This window comes from Apodemus sylvaticus, chromosome 16 (genome assembly GCF_947179515.1).
Source record: "Apodemus sylvaticus chromosome 16, mApoSyl1.1, whole genome shotgun sequence".
Lineage (NCBI taxonomy): Eukaryota > Metazoa > Chordata > Mammalia > Rodentia > Muridae > Apodemus > Apodemus sylvaticus.
In genome coordinates this window covers 14,832,749-14,849,052 of record NC_067487.1, presented here as the reverse complement: position 1 = coordinate 14,849,052, position 16,304 = coordinate 14,832,749, and the positions used below count along the sequence as shown (strand labels likewise).

At 43.6% G+C, this 16,304-nt stretch overlaps 1 protein-coding gene across 1 annotated transcript in view; it reads left to right on the top strand.

Moving 5' to 3' along the window:
• Dnah5 (dynein axonemal heavy chain 5) overlaps positions 1 to 16,304 on the top strand; it is a 251,296-nt gene that overhangs the window by 83,331 nt on the left and 151,661 nt on the right. The window contains exons 32-35 of the mRNA XM_052160127.1: positions 748 to 904; positions 5,404 to 5,616; positions 6,402 to 6,626; positions 7,936 to 8,108. Coding sequence (XP_052016087.1) covers positions 748 to 904; positions 5,404 to 5,616; positions 6,402 to 6,626; positions 7,936 to 8,108 — 768 coding nt within the window. The remainder of the gene's footprint in view (positions 1 to 747; positions 905 to 5,403; positions 5,617 to 6,401; positions 6,627 to 7,935; positions 8,109 to 16,304) is intronic.

Sequence of the window (16,304 nt, the reverse complement as noted above, 5' to 3'; positions counted from 1 at the left end):
ATTTTTAATTTTAATTATATTTTATTTATTGTGATGATGATGATGGTGTGTGTGTGTGTGTGTGTGTGTGTGTGTGTCTGTCTGTCTGTCTGTCTGTGTTTTTTCACATAGTAGGCATATGCTAGAGTATACTTATGGATGTTAGAAGACAACTACTTTTGGGCAGTATTTTTCTTCTACCACATTGGTCCAGGGCATTGAACTCAGGTCACTTGGCTTGCATGAGTAGTTCATAAAACCTCATATAAAACCAGAGGAAAAGCTGTCTGAGCATCTGCCAAATGATGGGATGGAGAATACTCAAAGGGTTTTGGTGTCTCTGGGAGGCAGGAGCCCTGTCATGGGGCTTAGTGATGCCTGGAGTTTGCTTCCCTCCCGAGGAAAGGGCGTATTCACTTCCCTCCTAAGATGAAAGTTTTTACAGTGGTGAGGAGCAAAGCAAAATCCCAGATGAACCCCTAAACTGCATTTTTATCTTGCTTTCTATAAAGAAAATACATGACATGTTAGCTTAAATAGTGTACAAAGTTAACATTTATGAAAGAATAAAGAAATTCTACCACTTACCCTGAAAAAAACACCGCACCCTTTCTCTGTTAGAATATGACATGCTATTTGATCAAACGTATCACAAACCAACCCTGAAGCACTGGCGTGGGAAAAGCTGATGGTGGCAGGTCCCCCTCCTCTTCCCATCCTGGGAGTCCGCACCTACGCACACACAGTTTTGTCCTTCCCTCCCTCCAGATACTTGGAGAAGAAACGGCTCTGCTTTCCTCGCTTCTTCTTCGTCTCGGATCCCACTCTGCTGGAGATTCTGGGCCAGGCATCGGACTCCCACACCATCCAGGCCCATTTGCTGAACGTGTTCGACAACATTAAAACTGTCAAGTTCCATGATAAGGTCGGCCCAGATTTAATCACTGCCTGTAATCTCTGTGTGTCAGAATGTTAACCGTCGCTATCAAGTACTTCTGTAATGCTGTGTTTACAAAAGATTTACTTCTTTGTTATTAACTCTTGGCCAGTAATTAAAAGCAAACTCCAGGGTCCAAAGTTACATTGAAACTTCTATGCTTTATTAGTATCCAAAATGTACATTAAATATGATCAAGAATATATTGTACAGCACCAAGAAGCTGAGGCAGGAGGACTGCCAAATTGGAGCTCGCCTGGATTATACCATAAATTCAAAGCTAACCTGACTGTATTAAAAGCCCTCATCTCAAAATTTAAATTATTTTTCTTTTTTTTTTCATACTCCTACTTTGTTTACAGTATCAAGGAGTTGTGTAAGTTACCCAACTTGATGGAGAATTGCATAGATTCCAGAAGACACTGCTCAGTCCATCCTTGTATCTGAAATTCCTGGGAAAATGACCTCTCCCTTTTGACGTTGTGTTCGGTCCTCTGGTGCCCTGTAACAGTTTAGTAATATCCCTTTATTCACTCTATCAGCCAGATTAATTAATTTATTGAGTAGTTAGATATATGTGCCAGATGTTTTGTTTAAGATTGGGAATATCCCAGCCAGCCCCAGGGAACTCAGGCTGTGATGGAAAAGACAGAGAAATAGACAGTGGAGCCACAGAGTGCCAGACCTGTCCCACGCTAAGCATTGAAAAGCCAGTCATTTTGTTCAGGCACCGTGCTATTTGCCACAGTCAGGCCAGCTGTCCTGTTCCCAGGGAGAACGGATCATCTTTTTTGTTCAGAGATCCCACTATTAAGTTGTTGATACACTTGAACCAAATTATTATTGTGTTTGTGATAAGCACATGTTGCATACAAAAGCCTGCCAGGGAGACCAAATGTGGGTGCTTGTTTAGGAAATTAGGCAGAAACTCTGCAGGAGCAAACTCATCTTGATTGATACTTTGAGGACGAGTGGACCGTGGACCAGGTAGGAGAAGAAGGGGAGCATGGTTTCATCAGAAGGATGTATATGTGAGAGCTCAGATCAGAACGAGGTGTGCAGACTAGTGCCAAGGTTCCCATGGCTTAGAACAAAAGCTGTGTGTGCTCTCTCAATTCTGGAGGCTCAAAGGTAGAAGTTAGATGATGGCAGAGTTGGTTGTCTATCAGGAGACTGCACTGGTTGGTTTTGTATGTCAACTTGACACAAGATGGAGTTATCACAGAGAGAGGAGCCTCCCTTGAGGAAATGCCTCCATGAGATACAGCTGTAAGGCATTTTCTCAATGTGATCAAGGGTATGAGGGCTCATTATGGGTGGTGCCATCCCTGGGCTGGTAGCTCTGGGTTCTATAAGAGAGCAAGCTGAGCAAGCCAGGGGAAGCAAGCCAGTAAGAAACATTCCTCCATGGCCTCTGCATCAGCTCCTGCTTCCTGACCTGCTTGAGTTCCAGTCCTAACTTCCTTTGGTGATGAACAGCTGTGTGGAAGTGTAACTTGAATAAACCCTTTCCTTCTCAACTTGCTTCTTGGTCATGATACTTGTGGTGGAATAGAAACCCCGACTAAGACGGAGACCTTGACATCAACCCTTTGTTGATGCTTCTGCTATAGTTTTTCACAGCTTTAACAGCCCCTGGTACTTTTGGCTAGCACACATCACTTTAACATCGCCTTTTGCATCTCAAATCTGCTCATCTTGTAGGGTCAAAGGTCAACTATTCTTACTAGGAAGCCCAATCCATCATAACTTCACTTTATCCTGGTGAGCTGTGCAAAGATTCTGGTTTTCAGTATTTTCAAATCCATAGGCACTGGTGTTTGCAATTTTATTTATTTATTTATTTATTTTAAAGAATGTAATTGTAGTTCAAGTCACAAGAGGAAGTGGTGAGAGCAAAAGAACAAAGCACCATGGGTAGATTCCACAGGCCACGTGAGCCGTGCCATGGACCATCACTACTTCCATCACGTATCAGAAAAACATGGAGGCTTCCAAGCTGGACGCTCAGTTTGTGCTTTAGGAAGTTTGGTGCGGTTGTAGGGTAGACTGGAAAGAAACAGCGGTGAGGAAGGAGATCTGCTGCGGTAGGCTTGACACAGGGTCACAGAAGCAAAGACAGAGTGGATTCTAATGCTCAGGAGCAATGTTCTTGTTAACCTATGGAATATATAGGTTAATGTTCTGTCTGATAGCAAGGAACTGTTCCTAAAGGAGTTGGCACTGTTTCATTGTATGCATTTTCTTTTTAATACATTCTACTTTTGTTCTATTCTGCTCTTTCCTTTCCTTTCTTTTCCTTCCCCCACATTTCTTTCTTTCTTTCTTTCTTTCTTTCTTTCTTTCTTTCTTTCTTTCTTTCTTTCTTTCTTTCTTTCTTTCTTTCTTTCTTTCTTTCTTTCTTCCTTCCTTCCTTCCCTCCCTCCCTCCCTCCTTCCTTCCTTTCTCTTTCTTTCTTTCTTTCTTTCTTTCTTTCTTTCTTTCTTTCTTTCTTTCTTTCTTTCTTTCTTTCTTTCTTTCTTTCTTTCTTTCTTTCTTTCTTCCCTTCTTCCCTCCTTCCCTCCTTTCTTCCTTTCTCTTTCTTTTCTTTCTTTCTTTCTTTCTTTCTTTCTTTCTTTCTTTCTTTCTTTCTTTCTTTCTTTCTTTCTTTCTTTCTTTCTTTCTTTCTTTGTTAATTGTTTGAGATATAGACTTGCTGTGTAATGAAGGCTAGTCCAGAACTCATTCTGCATCACAGGCTGGTTTTAAGACCATAATTCTCCTACCCTATCCCTCCAAGTGCTCGGCTTACAAACTTTTGCAACTAAAGCCAGCATGTCTTACAATTTTTATTAAGGCCAACACTGAAGATGGTCTAAAGCAGTGTTTCTATTCTGGCAGTAGTTCAACTTCGTGTTTATATTTATCAACAACTTGATTCTTAAAGAAAATATATTGTATCAAGAAGGAAGTTCTTCATGACATTTGGGGAAAATCTTTTGGCTATAGTACTGGGATTTTGTTTTCAGCAGAAAAGCTTCTCACAGTGTCAGGTTGAGGAGTAAAGGCTGTTTGTCTCCTAGTTTGTAGGTTAAAGGCCTACTTATTTTCATCCTCTGTGTAACAGCCAGTTCTGCAGATAACGCTGCCTTTGCTTTTTTGTTTGTTTATTTCTACCACAAAGTTGGTAGGTACATCCAGAAAATGTTCAGAATAGACCCTGATTTCATGGGTTCTAATTTTTATAAAATTATAAATACCAAATGCAAGCAAGGAGACCAAAGACACTGTCTTAGTCAGGGTTTCTATTCCTGCACAAAACATCATGACCAAGGAGCAAGTTGGGGAGGAAAGGATTTATTCAGCTTACATTTCCACATTGCTGTTCATCAGTAAAGGAAGTCAGGGCTGAAACTCAAGCAGGCCAGAGAGCAGGAGCTGATGCAGAGGCCATGGAGGGATATTTCTTACAGGCTTGCTTCCCCTGGCTTGCTCAGTTTGCTTTCTTATAGAACCCAAGACTACCAGCCCAGGGATGGCACCACCCACAAGGGGCCCTTCTCCCCCCCCCCCCCATCCTGAGTTGAGAAAATGACACCTGGATCTCATGGAGGCACTTCTCCAACTGAAGCTCCTTTCTCTGTGATAACTCCAGCCTGAGTCAAGTTGATACACATTATCAGACAATACAGATACACTGGCCTCAGACTGCATCAGTATACAACAGAAGAGGACTTAAGACAACATTATGTTTCATCCCCAAAGAGTGGTGTGCCACTGGTTTAATTTTTATAACCACAGAGAGCAGAAACAGCAGAAAACATTTGCATTGCCTTGTTGACATTTTGCTTGTCACGTGCATGGGTAGAGAAGCGTAGTGGGTGCCTTCTTTTAATGACTAATACATACAAGGAATTGTTGGTCATAGTTATGTCTTCCATAAGGAGTTCCATCAGGATCAAGGTCTTGACTTCTAGACAGCACGCTTGTCTCAGGATGCTGCACTGCTCAGAGACTGATGGGAAATGAGCAGATTAGGGGGTGCATTTGATCACAAGACACAGGAGACTCCTCTCCTGGAGAGAACATTGGGCGTGGCACAGAATTGGAATTACTCTGTCATGGTTCTGTTCTCTCCATCGTATTGATCAGGCTGTTCCTAATGCTAACCCAATAACCACGTGGTGTGGATTTACAGTCTCTTTGTTGCTTGGAGCATTTTAGAATTTTTTCTCTTTCATCAACATATTTGTATTAAGCATTCCTTTTAGAAATAAGTTTGGCTCCTTAGAGTTCTGATGAGTTGGATTGATTTAGGTTTCTCCTATAGATTTTCAAGCTAGCTTTTGGTTGCTGCTTTGAAATGACTTTATGTTCTGTTTTGCCCTCTGTCTTATGATTTGCACCTTAACTTGTAATGAGAATGGTTAACATTGCCAAAGGGCACAGAGGAAAGGTATTTCTTATTTTTATATGAACATAGCTATCTTTTTCAACTTCTAACACAGATCTATGATCGGATTCTGTCAATTTCCTCCCGGGAGGGCGAGACAATTGAATTGGACAAGCCTGTAGTGGCAGAGGGCAATGTGGAAGTCTGGCTTAATTCTCTGCTGGAGGAATCTCAGTCCTCATTACGTCTTGTGATTCGCCAGGCAGCCACAAATATTCAAGAACCCGGTTTCCAATTGATTGAATTTCTTTCATCCTTTCCCGCTCAGGTCAGTGGATTCAAATTGGAAAGTATTATTATTTTTTGATAAAAGTCATTTTAAATCTTAGATATTGCCTATGTATGTTTCATAAATGGTGCATTTTTATTCTGACCAAATATTAAGATTTTCATAAGGATTTACCAAGTATGGATAAGCTTAAATATTTCAACTATTGACTATTTGGTCATATATAATGGTATACTTCAATATGACTTGTGGTGAGAGATACTTAACATTTTCTTTAACTTAAAACAGTTTTCCTCTTATGAAATCTCCTTATGTAGCAATATGCATAGATCATAAACTTGTACAGAGAGCACACTTAACTAGAAAAAATATTCTTTAGTATTAAAATACAGGAAACAAGTTCTTTTAGTCCTTGTGATCAATAAAGATTTTTCTGAGTATCTACTACATACAAACACTGTGCCCATTTGAGTAAAGTCACCTTACTTTAATTCATTATCTGCAAATGACTTTAAAATCTATTTGGAGCAATGCATGAACTAAGTATGTGTCACCTAAGATCCCAGGAGAGACATAGACCCCTAAGAGGGCTTCCCATTATATAAACATTATATAAACAACATGAATTGAGTCACTGGACTTTGAAACAAATCGAAGAAGTTGATATCATCAAAGCCATCATTTGCATATTAACTTTGGTGATCGATTATGCTCTGTGGTTTTTTATAAATTTGGAATTCCATGCCAGTTGTAACTATACTGTATACACTCTCATAAAGCCTTAGCCTTTTTTTTGTTTTGTTTTTGTTTAAAACCTCTACAAGGTTGGATTATTAGGAATTCAAATGCTGTGGACCCGGGACTCAGAAGAAGCCCTTCGAAATGCCAAGTTTGATAAGAAAATCATGCAGAAGACCAACCAGTCCTTCCTGGAGCTACTGAACATGCTGATTGAGATTACCACGAAGGACCTGAGTTCCTTGGAGCGGGTTAAATATGAGACTCTGATTACTATTCATGTGCACCAAAGGGACATCTTTGATGACCTGGTAAACGCTTTATAAACGTTGTGTCATATACAGAAAAGCAAACTCTAGACACCATCTGTGTTCACCCACTGGATTAATCAGAATGAATTTGTGAAAAAGTCAGATTTAGGTAGAGGCTTACTGATATCAGAGCGCACATGTCAGACTGTCGTTTCTACCTTAAGCTGGAATTTCAGTCATATTCCAATAATCTATACCACATCACTGGGGTAACGAGGTATTGCTTCAACATTCTTGGTGGTTATTTTAGATGCTAAAATGTCATTCACCATCCCACAAAGCTTTATTTCTGTCTTCTTTCTTTTGTACTTAGTGGTCAAATGTCACTGCTTTCTCGGGGGCAGATATAGACACATTGGTCTATAAGAGCTGCTTAGCATTTCTTTGGGGGGATTTGACAAATCCCGTTCCTCACAAGTCAGTCGTTTATGTTGTTGATTGCAAAGTGGCCCTCCTTACTACAGCCGATGCCATGGAAGTGGAGAGGCATAGTTACAGGTATTCGACGTGTGAAGAGAACGTAGGATTGTCCTCTTCTATAGAATGTAACATTAGGTGAGAAGCAAGAAATGCTTATGTGCATAGTTTTCTGGATTATGTCTCAGCCCGATCATGGAAGAAAAGATTACAAAAGATTGGTCCTGGTGTGGTGGAATCACAGACTGCAGTTTCACCTAAGTACACTAAGTACAGCTAAGTACACTGACTCTCAGAGAAATAAAGAAAAGGGCACAGGGTCATTTTAGACTTCTTATTTGTCCGAAAGAAATGAAGTGTCTCAATGTTTTGGTAAAAATTTTAGACAAAACCGTCGCCAGGTTTTAACCTGCCATTGGAATGTTAGGATTTTTGGCCAGTTGAAAATTCGTAAGGGGAAAAAAATGGCAAAAAGAAAAAGAAACCACACACACCCAAAAGATTTGATCTTATCAAGAGATTACTTTTTTTTTTTTGGTAATGAGATTATTGTGCTCTGTCTTTGTATTCTCATAGATTGAATTTCATGTTTCAGATAATTTGAAACTATGCAGGAAGGGCTACAGTTATAGAGACGACTCTTATTATTGAACCATAACGCCATTTCATTTTGAGGGGTGGAGCTTGTGTGACCTTGACTCCTCCCATTCTCTTAGCGTCTCAGGTTTCTTTTTGGTTAATCAGTAACTGGTTGGGTCACGTGATGGGAGGCTTGCAGTCTCTCACCCACTTGGGTTTCCCCACGCTCTACTCTGTGATCCGTGCAAACGCTAATGTGTCTACTTACCAAGAGACTGTCTCAGGTCTAACTAAGCACTCCTTTGAATTTCAGTGTCACATGCACGTCAAAAGCCCTACGGACTTCGAGTGGCTGAAGCAGTGCAGGTTTTATTTTAAGGAGGATTCTGACAAGATGATGATCCACATCACAGACGTGGCTTTCGTATACCAGAATGAGTTTCTAGGCTGCACTGACAGACTTGTCATAACTCCGCTCACGGACAGGTGATGGGGGAATTCTGTGGCTCCACAACCATTTTCTCCTCCGCCCAGCGTTCCCTCTCCTGGGTGGCTTGGGGGACCTTTTGCCAACAGCTCTTTTATAGCAAGGCCTTTGAAAGTTAGTATTTCTGACTTTATACCTGTGTCTTCACATGGGATACAGGTTGGTGGTTGAAACAAACCTGGTTTCTCTTGCCTTCAGTCCTGCAAACAATAAAGTGGAAATGCCTCTGTGAACATCGAGTAGACAAGGAAGGAATTAGTTACTGTATGCTGCTAGGTGTGAATCACAGTGGGCCTCCAAGGTTCCTTTATCAACTTCAGCACCTGTTGTTCTTTAGAGAAACAAGGTGTTTTTATTTATTTTTTCTTGGTTATTTTATTTATTTACATTTCAAATGTTATCCACCTTCCCAGTTTCCCCCCCATAAGCCCTCTATTACCCCCATGCTTCTATGAGGGTGCTCCCCCACCCACCCACCTATTCCTACCTCATCTCCCTAACATTCCCCCACACTGGGGCATCGAGCCTCTGCAGGACCAAGGGCCTCTCCTCCTACTGATGCCAGATGAGGCCATCCTCTGCCACATAGGCAGCTGGAGCTAAGGATTCCTCCATGTGTATTCTTTGATTGGTGGTTTAGTCCTTGGGATCTCTGGGGGGGGGGTTATGGTTGGTTGATATTGTTGTTCTTCCTATGTGGTTGCAAACCCCTTCAGCTCCTTGAGTCTTTCCCTTAACTCCTTCATTGGGACCCCCATTCTCAGTCCAGTGGTTGGCTGCAAGCATCTGCCTCTGTATCGGTAAGGCTCTGGTCAAGACAGCCATAACAGGTTCCTGTTGGCAAGTACTTCTTGGCATCAGCAGTAGTGTCTGGGTTTAGTGGCTGTATATGGGATGGATCCTCAGGTAGGGCAGTCTCTGGATGGCCTTTCCTTCAGTCTCTGCTCCGCTTTGGTCCCTGTATATCCTTTAGACAGGAGCAATTCTGGGTTAAAATTTTGGAGGTGTATGGGTGGACCCATTCCTCAACTGGGGGCCATGCCTAACCTCTGGTTATGGTCTCTACAGGTTCTCCCACCCCTTTGTGGGGTATTTCAGCTAATGTAACCCCTGTTGGGTCCTAGGACCCTCTTGCTTTCTTGGCATCTGGGGCTTTCTGGTTGCTACTACTAGTTCCCCACTCCCCATTGCTACACACCTCTGTTCGATTTCCTGACCCTCTGTATATCTCTGATCCTACCCCCTTTCCCCTCCCCCTCCCCTCTCCCTCCCAGGTCCCTCCCTCCCTCTACCTCCCGTTATTTATTTAGTTATTTATTTATTTAATTTATTTATTATTTATTTATTCCCTCTTCTAAGAAGGATTGAAGCATTCACACTTTGGTCTTCCTTTATCTTTGAGCTTCCTTTGAGCTTCATATGGTTTGTGCGTTGTAGCGTGGGTGCTCCGAGCTTTTAAAAGGCAGAAGAAAATGGAGGAAAGCACAACAGAAGTCGGAAGACTGGTGTGCGGGAGGGAGGGTGTAGGCGTTGTCATCTCTCTTCCCTCTGCTAGTCATTTGGCATTTATACTGGTTAATTACAACTGTCAGCTTGAGTGGAACAAAAGACACCCAGGCTATCCATCATCAACACCTCAAGTTGTCTTTAGGGCTTTCCCCACAGACAGCTAACTGAGAATGGACTAGGGTCTCAGGATGAATCGTAAGTGACAAAGAGAAAGCCGGTGGGCAGGGTACCAGCTCCCACCTCTCTCATTCCTGGCACAGCAATATTCAGCATTTCCTCTCTGAGAGCACCGTCAGTGTCCACCTTCTCCTAGGTTGTAGGAAGTATTACATAATGCTGTTGCTTCTGTCTGGAAAAGCCTCCTGCTTCCCTCTGTTTTCCATCCCATTTCTGTGCTCTATGTAAGCCCCCTCCAAAATTCAGTTTCTTTATACCTTGATTGCCTTGAATGTACTCTATTCAGACTTTTATTAATTTTATACTGTTATCATAAGAGATAACTTATGTTCAGATGCTTAAACCACACAAATCTATTATTTTAACACTTCTGAAAACCTTAAGTGCTGCATTACTCCAGAGCGACACAAGGGGGCACCGTTTCCCACTTTTGAGAAGAAGTTATTCCAGATCCCTGGAAGCTGCTTTGTCCCTTGCCTGGAGGTCTCTCCTTTCACTTGGAGAAGCACGAGCAGTGGGCTGAATTCAAGCCCTGTTGTCCAGCGCCCTATCTTAACCCATCTTGTGTCTTTGACATGCTTTTCCGTCTCCTGTTTCCCCAGAAGAGACTGTATCCACACAACCCAGGATAATCTGTCCACCCCATGGTCCTCACACTGCTAATGTTTCTTCATGAGCATCTTCTTGCTGCTCCGTTACACTTCAGGGTTCTCGTCTCCAGCTGCACTGCACAGATCTCACATGACTTTGAAGAGCATCTAGATGCTGATCCTGGACCACACCCAGCCCCAACGCCTTCCCTGAGCTCCTGGCACATGTGTCTATCCGTCTGCTGACATGCCCTGCCCATCTGGATGCTCGTAGACTATGTAACTACAGTATGTCTGGTCATCGCCTATCTTTTTCATACTAGTCATTGGCCATTCTACTTTATCCCCTGGTGATGTCTCCATCCTAACTCTGTAATCTCCTACCCTGACTTCACCAAGCCACAAATCCTTGGTGCAGCCTTTATGTCTGTCTTCCTTTGCTCTCTATCAACGACCAACATCTGGAATGTGACGGCACTTTTTAAAACCCTTTTCTGTGATCTTTTGTGATCCACCACAATCCCTGACCTACCAGCACAGTCGCTTAGCTGGTTTCCCTACATCGTGTCCTGTTGTCTGGTCCCAGTACGGACAGCAGAATATAAGCAAGGCTGTGACATTCCTTTACCTCCAGCCCTCTACTTTGGCTTCATCTCAGAGAGTCAAGGCTACTGTCACTTCAGCTTAGGAAGCCTGGCACAGGCCACCCTGGCCACACCTATCTTTCCTTCCCTAGTACTCATCTCTCTATATGCTCTTTGGAGGTCCTTTCCCCTTTTCTCTTCCCCTTCCTCTTTCCCTTCCCCCTTCCCCTCCTCTTCCCTCCCCTCCCTTCCCTTCCCCTCCCTTCCCTTCCCTTCCCTTTACATCTTGATATAGCTTCCCTCCTCTCCTCCCAGTTCCGCCCTCATAAGCTCCTCCCCCAACTACTCCTCTCTTTAGAGAAAGGGAAGCCCCCTCCCCCGCACAGGTACCGACCCACCCTGACAGATCAAGTTGAAGCAGAATTAAGCACATTCTCTCCCACTGAGGCTGGACAAGGCAGCCCACCTAGGGTGAGGGGATCCTACAGGCAACTATTCAGATACAGCCCCTGCTCCAATTGCTAGGGGTCCATGTGAGGACCAAGCTGCACATCTGTTACAAACCTGTAGGGGGCCTAGGTCTAGCCCATGCATATATTTAGATGTGTCTCATTCTCTGTGAGCCCCCACGGGGGTCCAGGTTAGCCGACTCTGTAGGTGTTTTTGATTTGTTCTTGACCCCTCTGGCTTGCTTGGTTCTGTGCCCCACCTCTTCCACAGGACCCTCTGTGGGGTTTCCTTCAACAGACCCAGCACAGCCTCGGCTCTGACTGGCAGAGAATGGCGTGACTTCTTCACTGCCTTCATTTCTCTGCTCAGATGTCACCTCAGGGGTGCCTTGTGATTCATATTAGACAGATGAAGTGGGTCCTAGTCTCTACAACAGATTATTATTAACCTGTTTTCTTCCTTGAAAATGCAAGGTCCAAGAATCAGGCTTCATATGATGTACTCATTCAAAGACCTGTCACATAATAGTTGCTAAATAAATAATTCCTAGAATTGCTTGTTAATAAATAAATTATTATTAATTAATAAATAATTCAAGGAACAGAAGAAACTAGCTTTTTTCACGATGAAGTTTAAACAGATAAAGAGAAAGTAGAAAGTTGGGAGGGGGAAGCTTTGCTGTTTTTTAAAATTATTAGTTCATTTTGTATTCCTATGCACTTGATATCTACTTGTCAAAATCTGAAATTTCATATACCTGTGTGAGGGTAGATCCTTTTGGGAGCTTGATAGCAAAGCCACGGACAGTTCTGAAATTCATTTTAGATTTCCTCCCCCACGCTCACTTCCTGCGTTTCTTCAACTTGAAGGTGTGAGAAGTGAGACATCCTTTGTGGCTGGTGGCTCAGTGTACAAGGCTTTGCGCCCCTTTACAGGAAGAAGGCTCCACAGTGGAACAAACACTTTCTAAGGGTGTGATTTTGGAGGCCCTAACACACACTGTCATGGGCTGACTGACCTGTGAACTCTGCCAGCCACACAGCTCTTTCTTAGCTGAGGAGATTCACATCACGTGCACACACCACCTGACATTTCAGACGGCCAAATGGCCGTCATAACATGATAACAATATATATGACCTTCCTTTAAAACTCACGATGACCTTAAGGACCGCTGTCCTCCCACTTCTGAGCACACACAGAAGAGGCGGGAATGGCTTCACTACTGCTGTTATGCAGGCAGAGGCCGGATGAATCCAAGGGCACATGCAGCATCCTTGTTGACAGAGGTATACACACACACACACACACACACACACAGAGAGAGAGAGAGAGAGAGAGAGAGAGAGAGAGAGAGAGAGAGAGAGAGAGAGAGAGACAGACAGACAGACAGACAGGCAGAGAGAGGCAGAGAGAGAGACAGAGAGAGGCAAACAGATGATGGAGAAGCAGAGAGACAGAGAAAGACAGAAAGACGGATGACAGAAACAGAGAGACAGACATTGACAAACAAACAGAGACACAGAGAAGAGAAACAGAGTAGAAGACAGAGCCAGAGAGAGACAAAAGGCAGGGGAGAAGAGACACAGGCTCAGACAAAGGGCCTGTCCTTACTGCCCTTCCCTTAGGCACTTGAGTACAGTATAGTGCTTATGAGACTGTGTGGTGAGCTTAGTCACCTCAGGATGGACAGGGGGCCTGTGGAGGGAGGAACGTATGTGGAAAAGGCAAGACACATCCCCTAAGAACCCCCCCCCCCCCCCCGCAGTTACCTGCTTCCCCCACCTTGGCCTTGCTTCCTCCATTTTACCACACCCAATGATTCCAGCATTCCATTAATCAGGGAATTAATCCATGGGTTAGGACAGAGGCCTGAAGAGTCAATCATTGCTTCCCTGCTAATCAGCTAGCAGCTATACCACCAATCATATTAGCTTGGGGGCACATTTTATTAAAATCATGACACCTCCCTTATCTGTGAGGAATGTGTTGCAGGATCCTCAGCAGATGCCCGAAATCACGAACAACATTCAACACTATGGGTATTATTCTTTTCCTATACGTACAAACTCAGGTTGAGATGTGATTTATAAATTATGCATAGCAGGAGACTATCAGTAACTAATGAAAAAAATGAATTGTAATAAAAGTTCTACAAATATGTCTTTATCTTTCTTAAAATATTCATTTCATAGCCTATAGATAATGGCAGCCTCAGAAGATGAATGCACGGAGAAGGGGGAGCTGGGTGAACCCAGAGCAGTTTGCAGAAGATTCTCTCTCCCTCCCTTCCCTTTGTCTCTCTCCGTCTTTGTCTCTCACTGTCTCTTGTTCTGTTTCTGTCTCTGTCTGTCTCCATCTCTCTCTCCCCATTCCTATGCCTCTCTCTGTGTCTTTCTCTCTGTCTCTCACTGTTTAGCTTCTTCTGTCTCTTTCTCTGTCTCTGTCTCTGTCTCTGTCTCTATCTCTCTGTGTATGTGTGTGTCTGGGATCCTACCATACAGTTCAGGTGGACCTGGCAATCTGAAGCCCAGCTGACTTTAATTCTTGATCATTGTCCATCCTGCCTTCTCCATCTGCATTATTCTGTTCCGCATTGGCCTTCCGAGTGCTGGGATTACAGGAGTGCCCCACGATGCCTGCTTCACTGCTTTTCTTAATCCCGGGATACACATTGTTTAGAGACCTTTTATATCACCCCCCCCCCTTAAGCACATAAGTGTGTCCTAGTTCAAAGTCTGTAACTAACTCCACTTCTCAATAAAGGAAGAGCCTTGCTGGTACACGTGCCCCGTTGCTTTCCTTCAGAAACTTTGGAGCATTTTAGAGCCAGCACATGTGGAAAATATGTCTCTTTACATGTGATAAGAAGCTATTATAAAGTTATGGATACTTAATAGCAAAGGCAGCAGCAAAGTTGCCTGAGGATCGTAGGTTTAAAGAGCTCCGCAGGGCAGCAGTGAGTGGCTGGAGTTGGCTTCTTACCTCTAGAGACTGGTTGTGCCTGCCCGAGTTTAACATAAGGCTAGCAGCTATGCGCTAGAAATAAGTATCAACTCTTCTCCTGAGATCCAGAGCAGAGTCACTGCACTGAGTAGGCATTTTCCTCATTTGTGAGACAGGAACAGGGACTTCCATTCTTGTTTCGAGAAATGTTAAAAATTAACAGCAAGTTCCTGAGCTTGACCCAGCTACTCTCCGCCCCGAGTCTCTCTGGCCAGTTCTGGCCAGCAATGGCTGGTCTGGCCTGCTCTTATCTCATGGAGACTCTCTGACTCAGAGCTCCAAAATCTCTCCACCCAGCTTGCTAAGTTCCCACTGGTGGGTCGCTACCACATCAGCCCCAAGCTTCAAATCCCCTGTGGCCTTTGTGGAGCACATCTGGCCAACCCATGCTTTGCCAACGTACCCTTCTCTCTTGAACCCAGTCGAATGGCTGTGTGAAGGAAAACGCCACACAGACTTAGTTCAGAAACAAGGGAAACTCAATCTCTGGGCTCCAACTACTAGAATCCTAATCTTGTAAGCCATATAAAATCTAAATCCTCCAGAGACACTAGCAGCTACTTCTTGTCCTTAGGACATTCCTGTCCAAAAAACCCTGCACCTTTTTCTCTTTCTTCCTCTCTTCCTCTGTCCAACCTGGAAGTCCCGCCTACTTACCCAGTGACTGACTCCTTTATTCATTAGGGGATGGCTCACAAGAAGTCACCTGAGTACTTGACTCATTCCTCAGACCAGACAGCCTCTCCTGGGAAAGCAGAATTAACATCAAAATACAACAGATTCTTGCAGGTTTCTCTGGGGTGCTAATGATCTAATGAGAAGAACATCCTGTAGGTGGTGGTTTTTCAAGACTGCTTTGAAAGAGTGGTGCCAGGCAAGGAGGGGATGAGGTCTTTGGCTAGAAGGGAAACCTTGAAGGGAGGGCAAGAGGCCATCTGGTTTCTCACCAGGCTTCTTCCTCCTTAGCCAGGCTGGCTGCTCACCTGGTTTTCAGGAAATTATTTCTGGTAGAGAACCTGGCAGACCCCAGTCTGTGTACTTGACGTTCACCTCACTGGCTGCCTTTTTGTTTTTTTCTGAGTTATTTCTCAGGTCCACATGACCACTTTTCTCTTCGGCCACAGGAAACGAAACTGTGCCAGCTTATGAATTATTTTCTCTGGCAACACCAGGTGGTGCTGGGAATCAAGTAATCTATCATCAGATTTCCAGGGTAAAATGTCTCCTTTACAGGCTTTTAAAAACATTTGCTCACCAAATCCTGCATGTGCTGTCCTCATATCAGATGCGGAAGGAACGGCAGGTGCTTGCTGGATATTATTATCCAGCAACATGTTGTTTCAAACGGAGATTTTGTGGGGCTGGGGGCATGGCTCAGGGGTTGAGAGCACTTGTTGCTCTTGCAGAGGATCTGGGTTCTCTTCCTAGTAGCTGCATCACAACTCACAACTATCTGTAGGTCCAGTGCCTTCCTTCCTTGTGGCTGCTCTAGGCTCCTGCTCACACATGGTGCACATAAATGTATACACACACTATACTCACACTCAAAAAGCCATCAAATTAAATTAAGTCAAGGACATGGAATGATGAGCTCTTAAATCCAAAAGACAATGAATCTATTTAAGTCACTTCCAATCTGATGAACAGAATTTTTTTTCTCTTTTTCCTCATGCTTTGAATTGAACTCAGAGTTTGGGCATGTCAGACACACACTCTCCTGTTTAGCTACACCCCAAGATTTATTATTATTATTATTATTATTATTATTATTATTATTTAGGAGACAGAAATTCAGGGCACAGGCCAAGCTGACATTGAACCCACTATGTACCCCAGTTGGTCTTGAACTCATGATCCTTCTACTTCTTGGAACACAACTC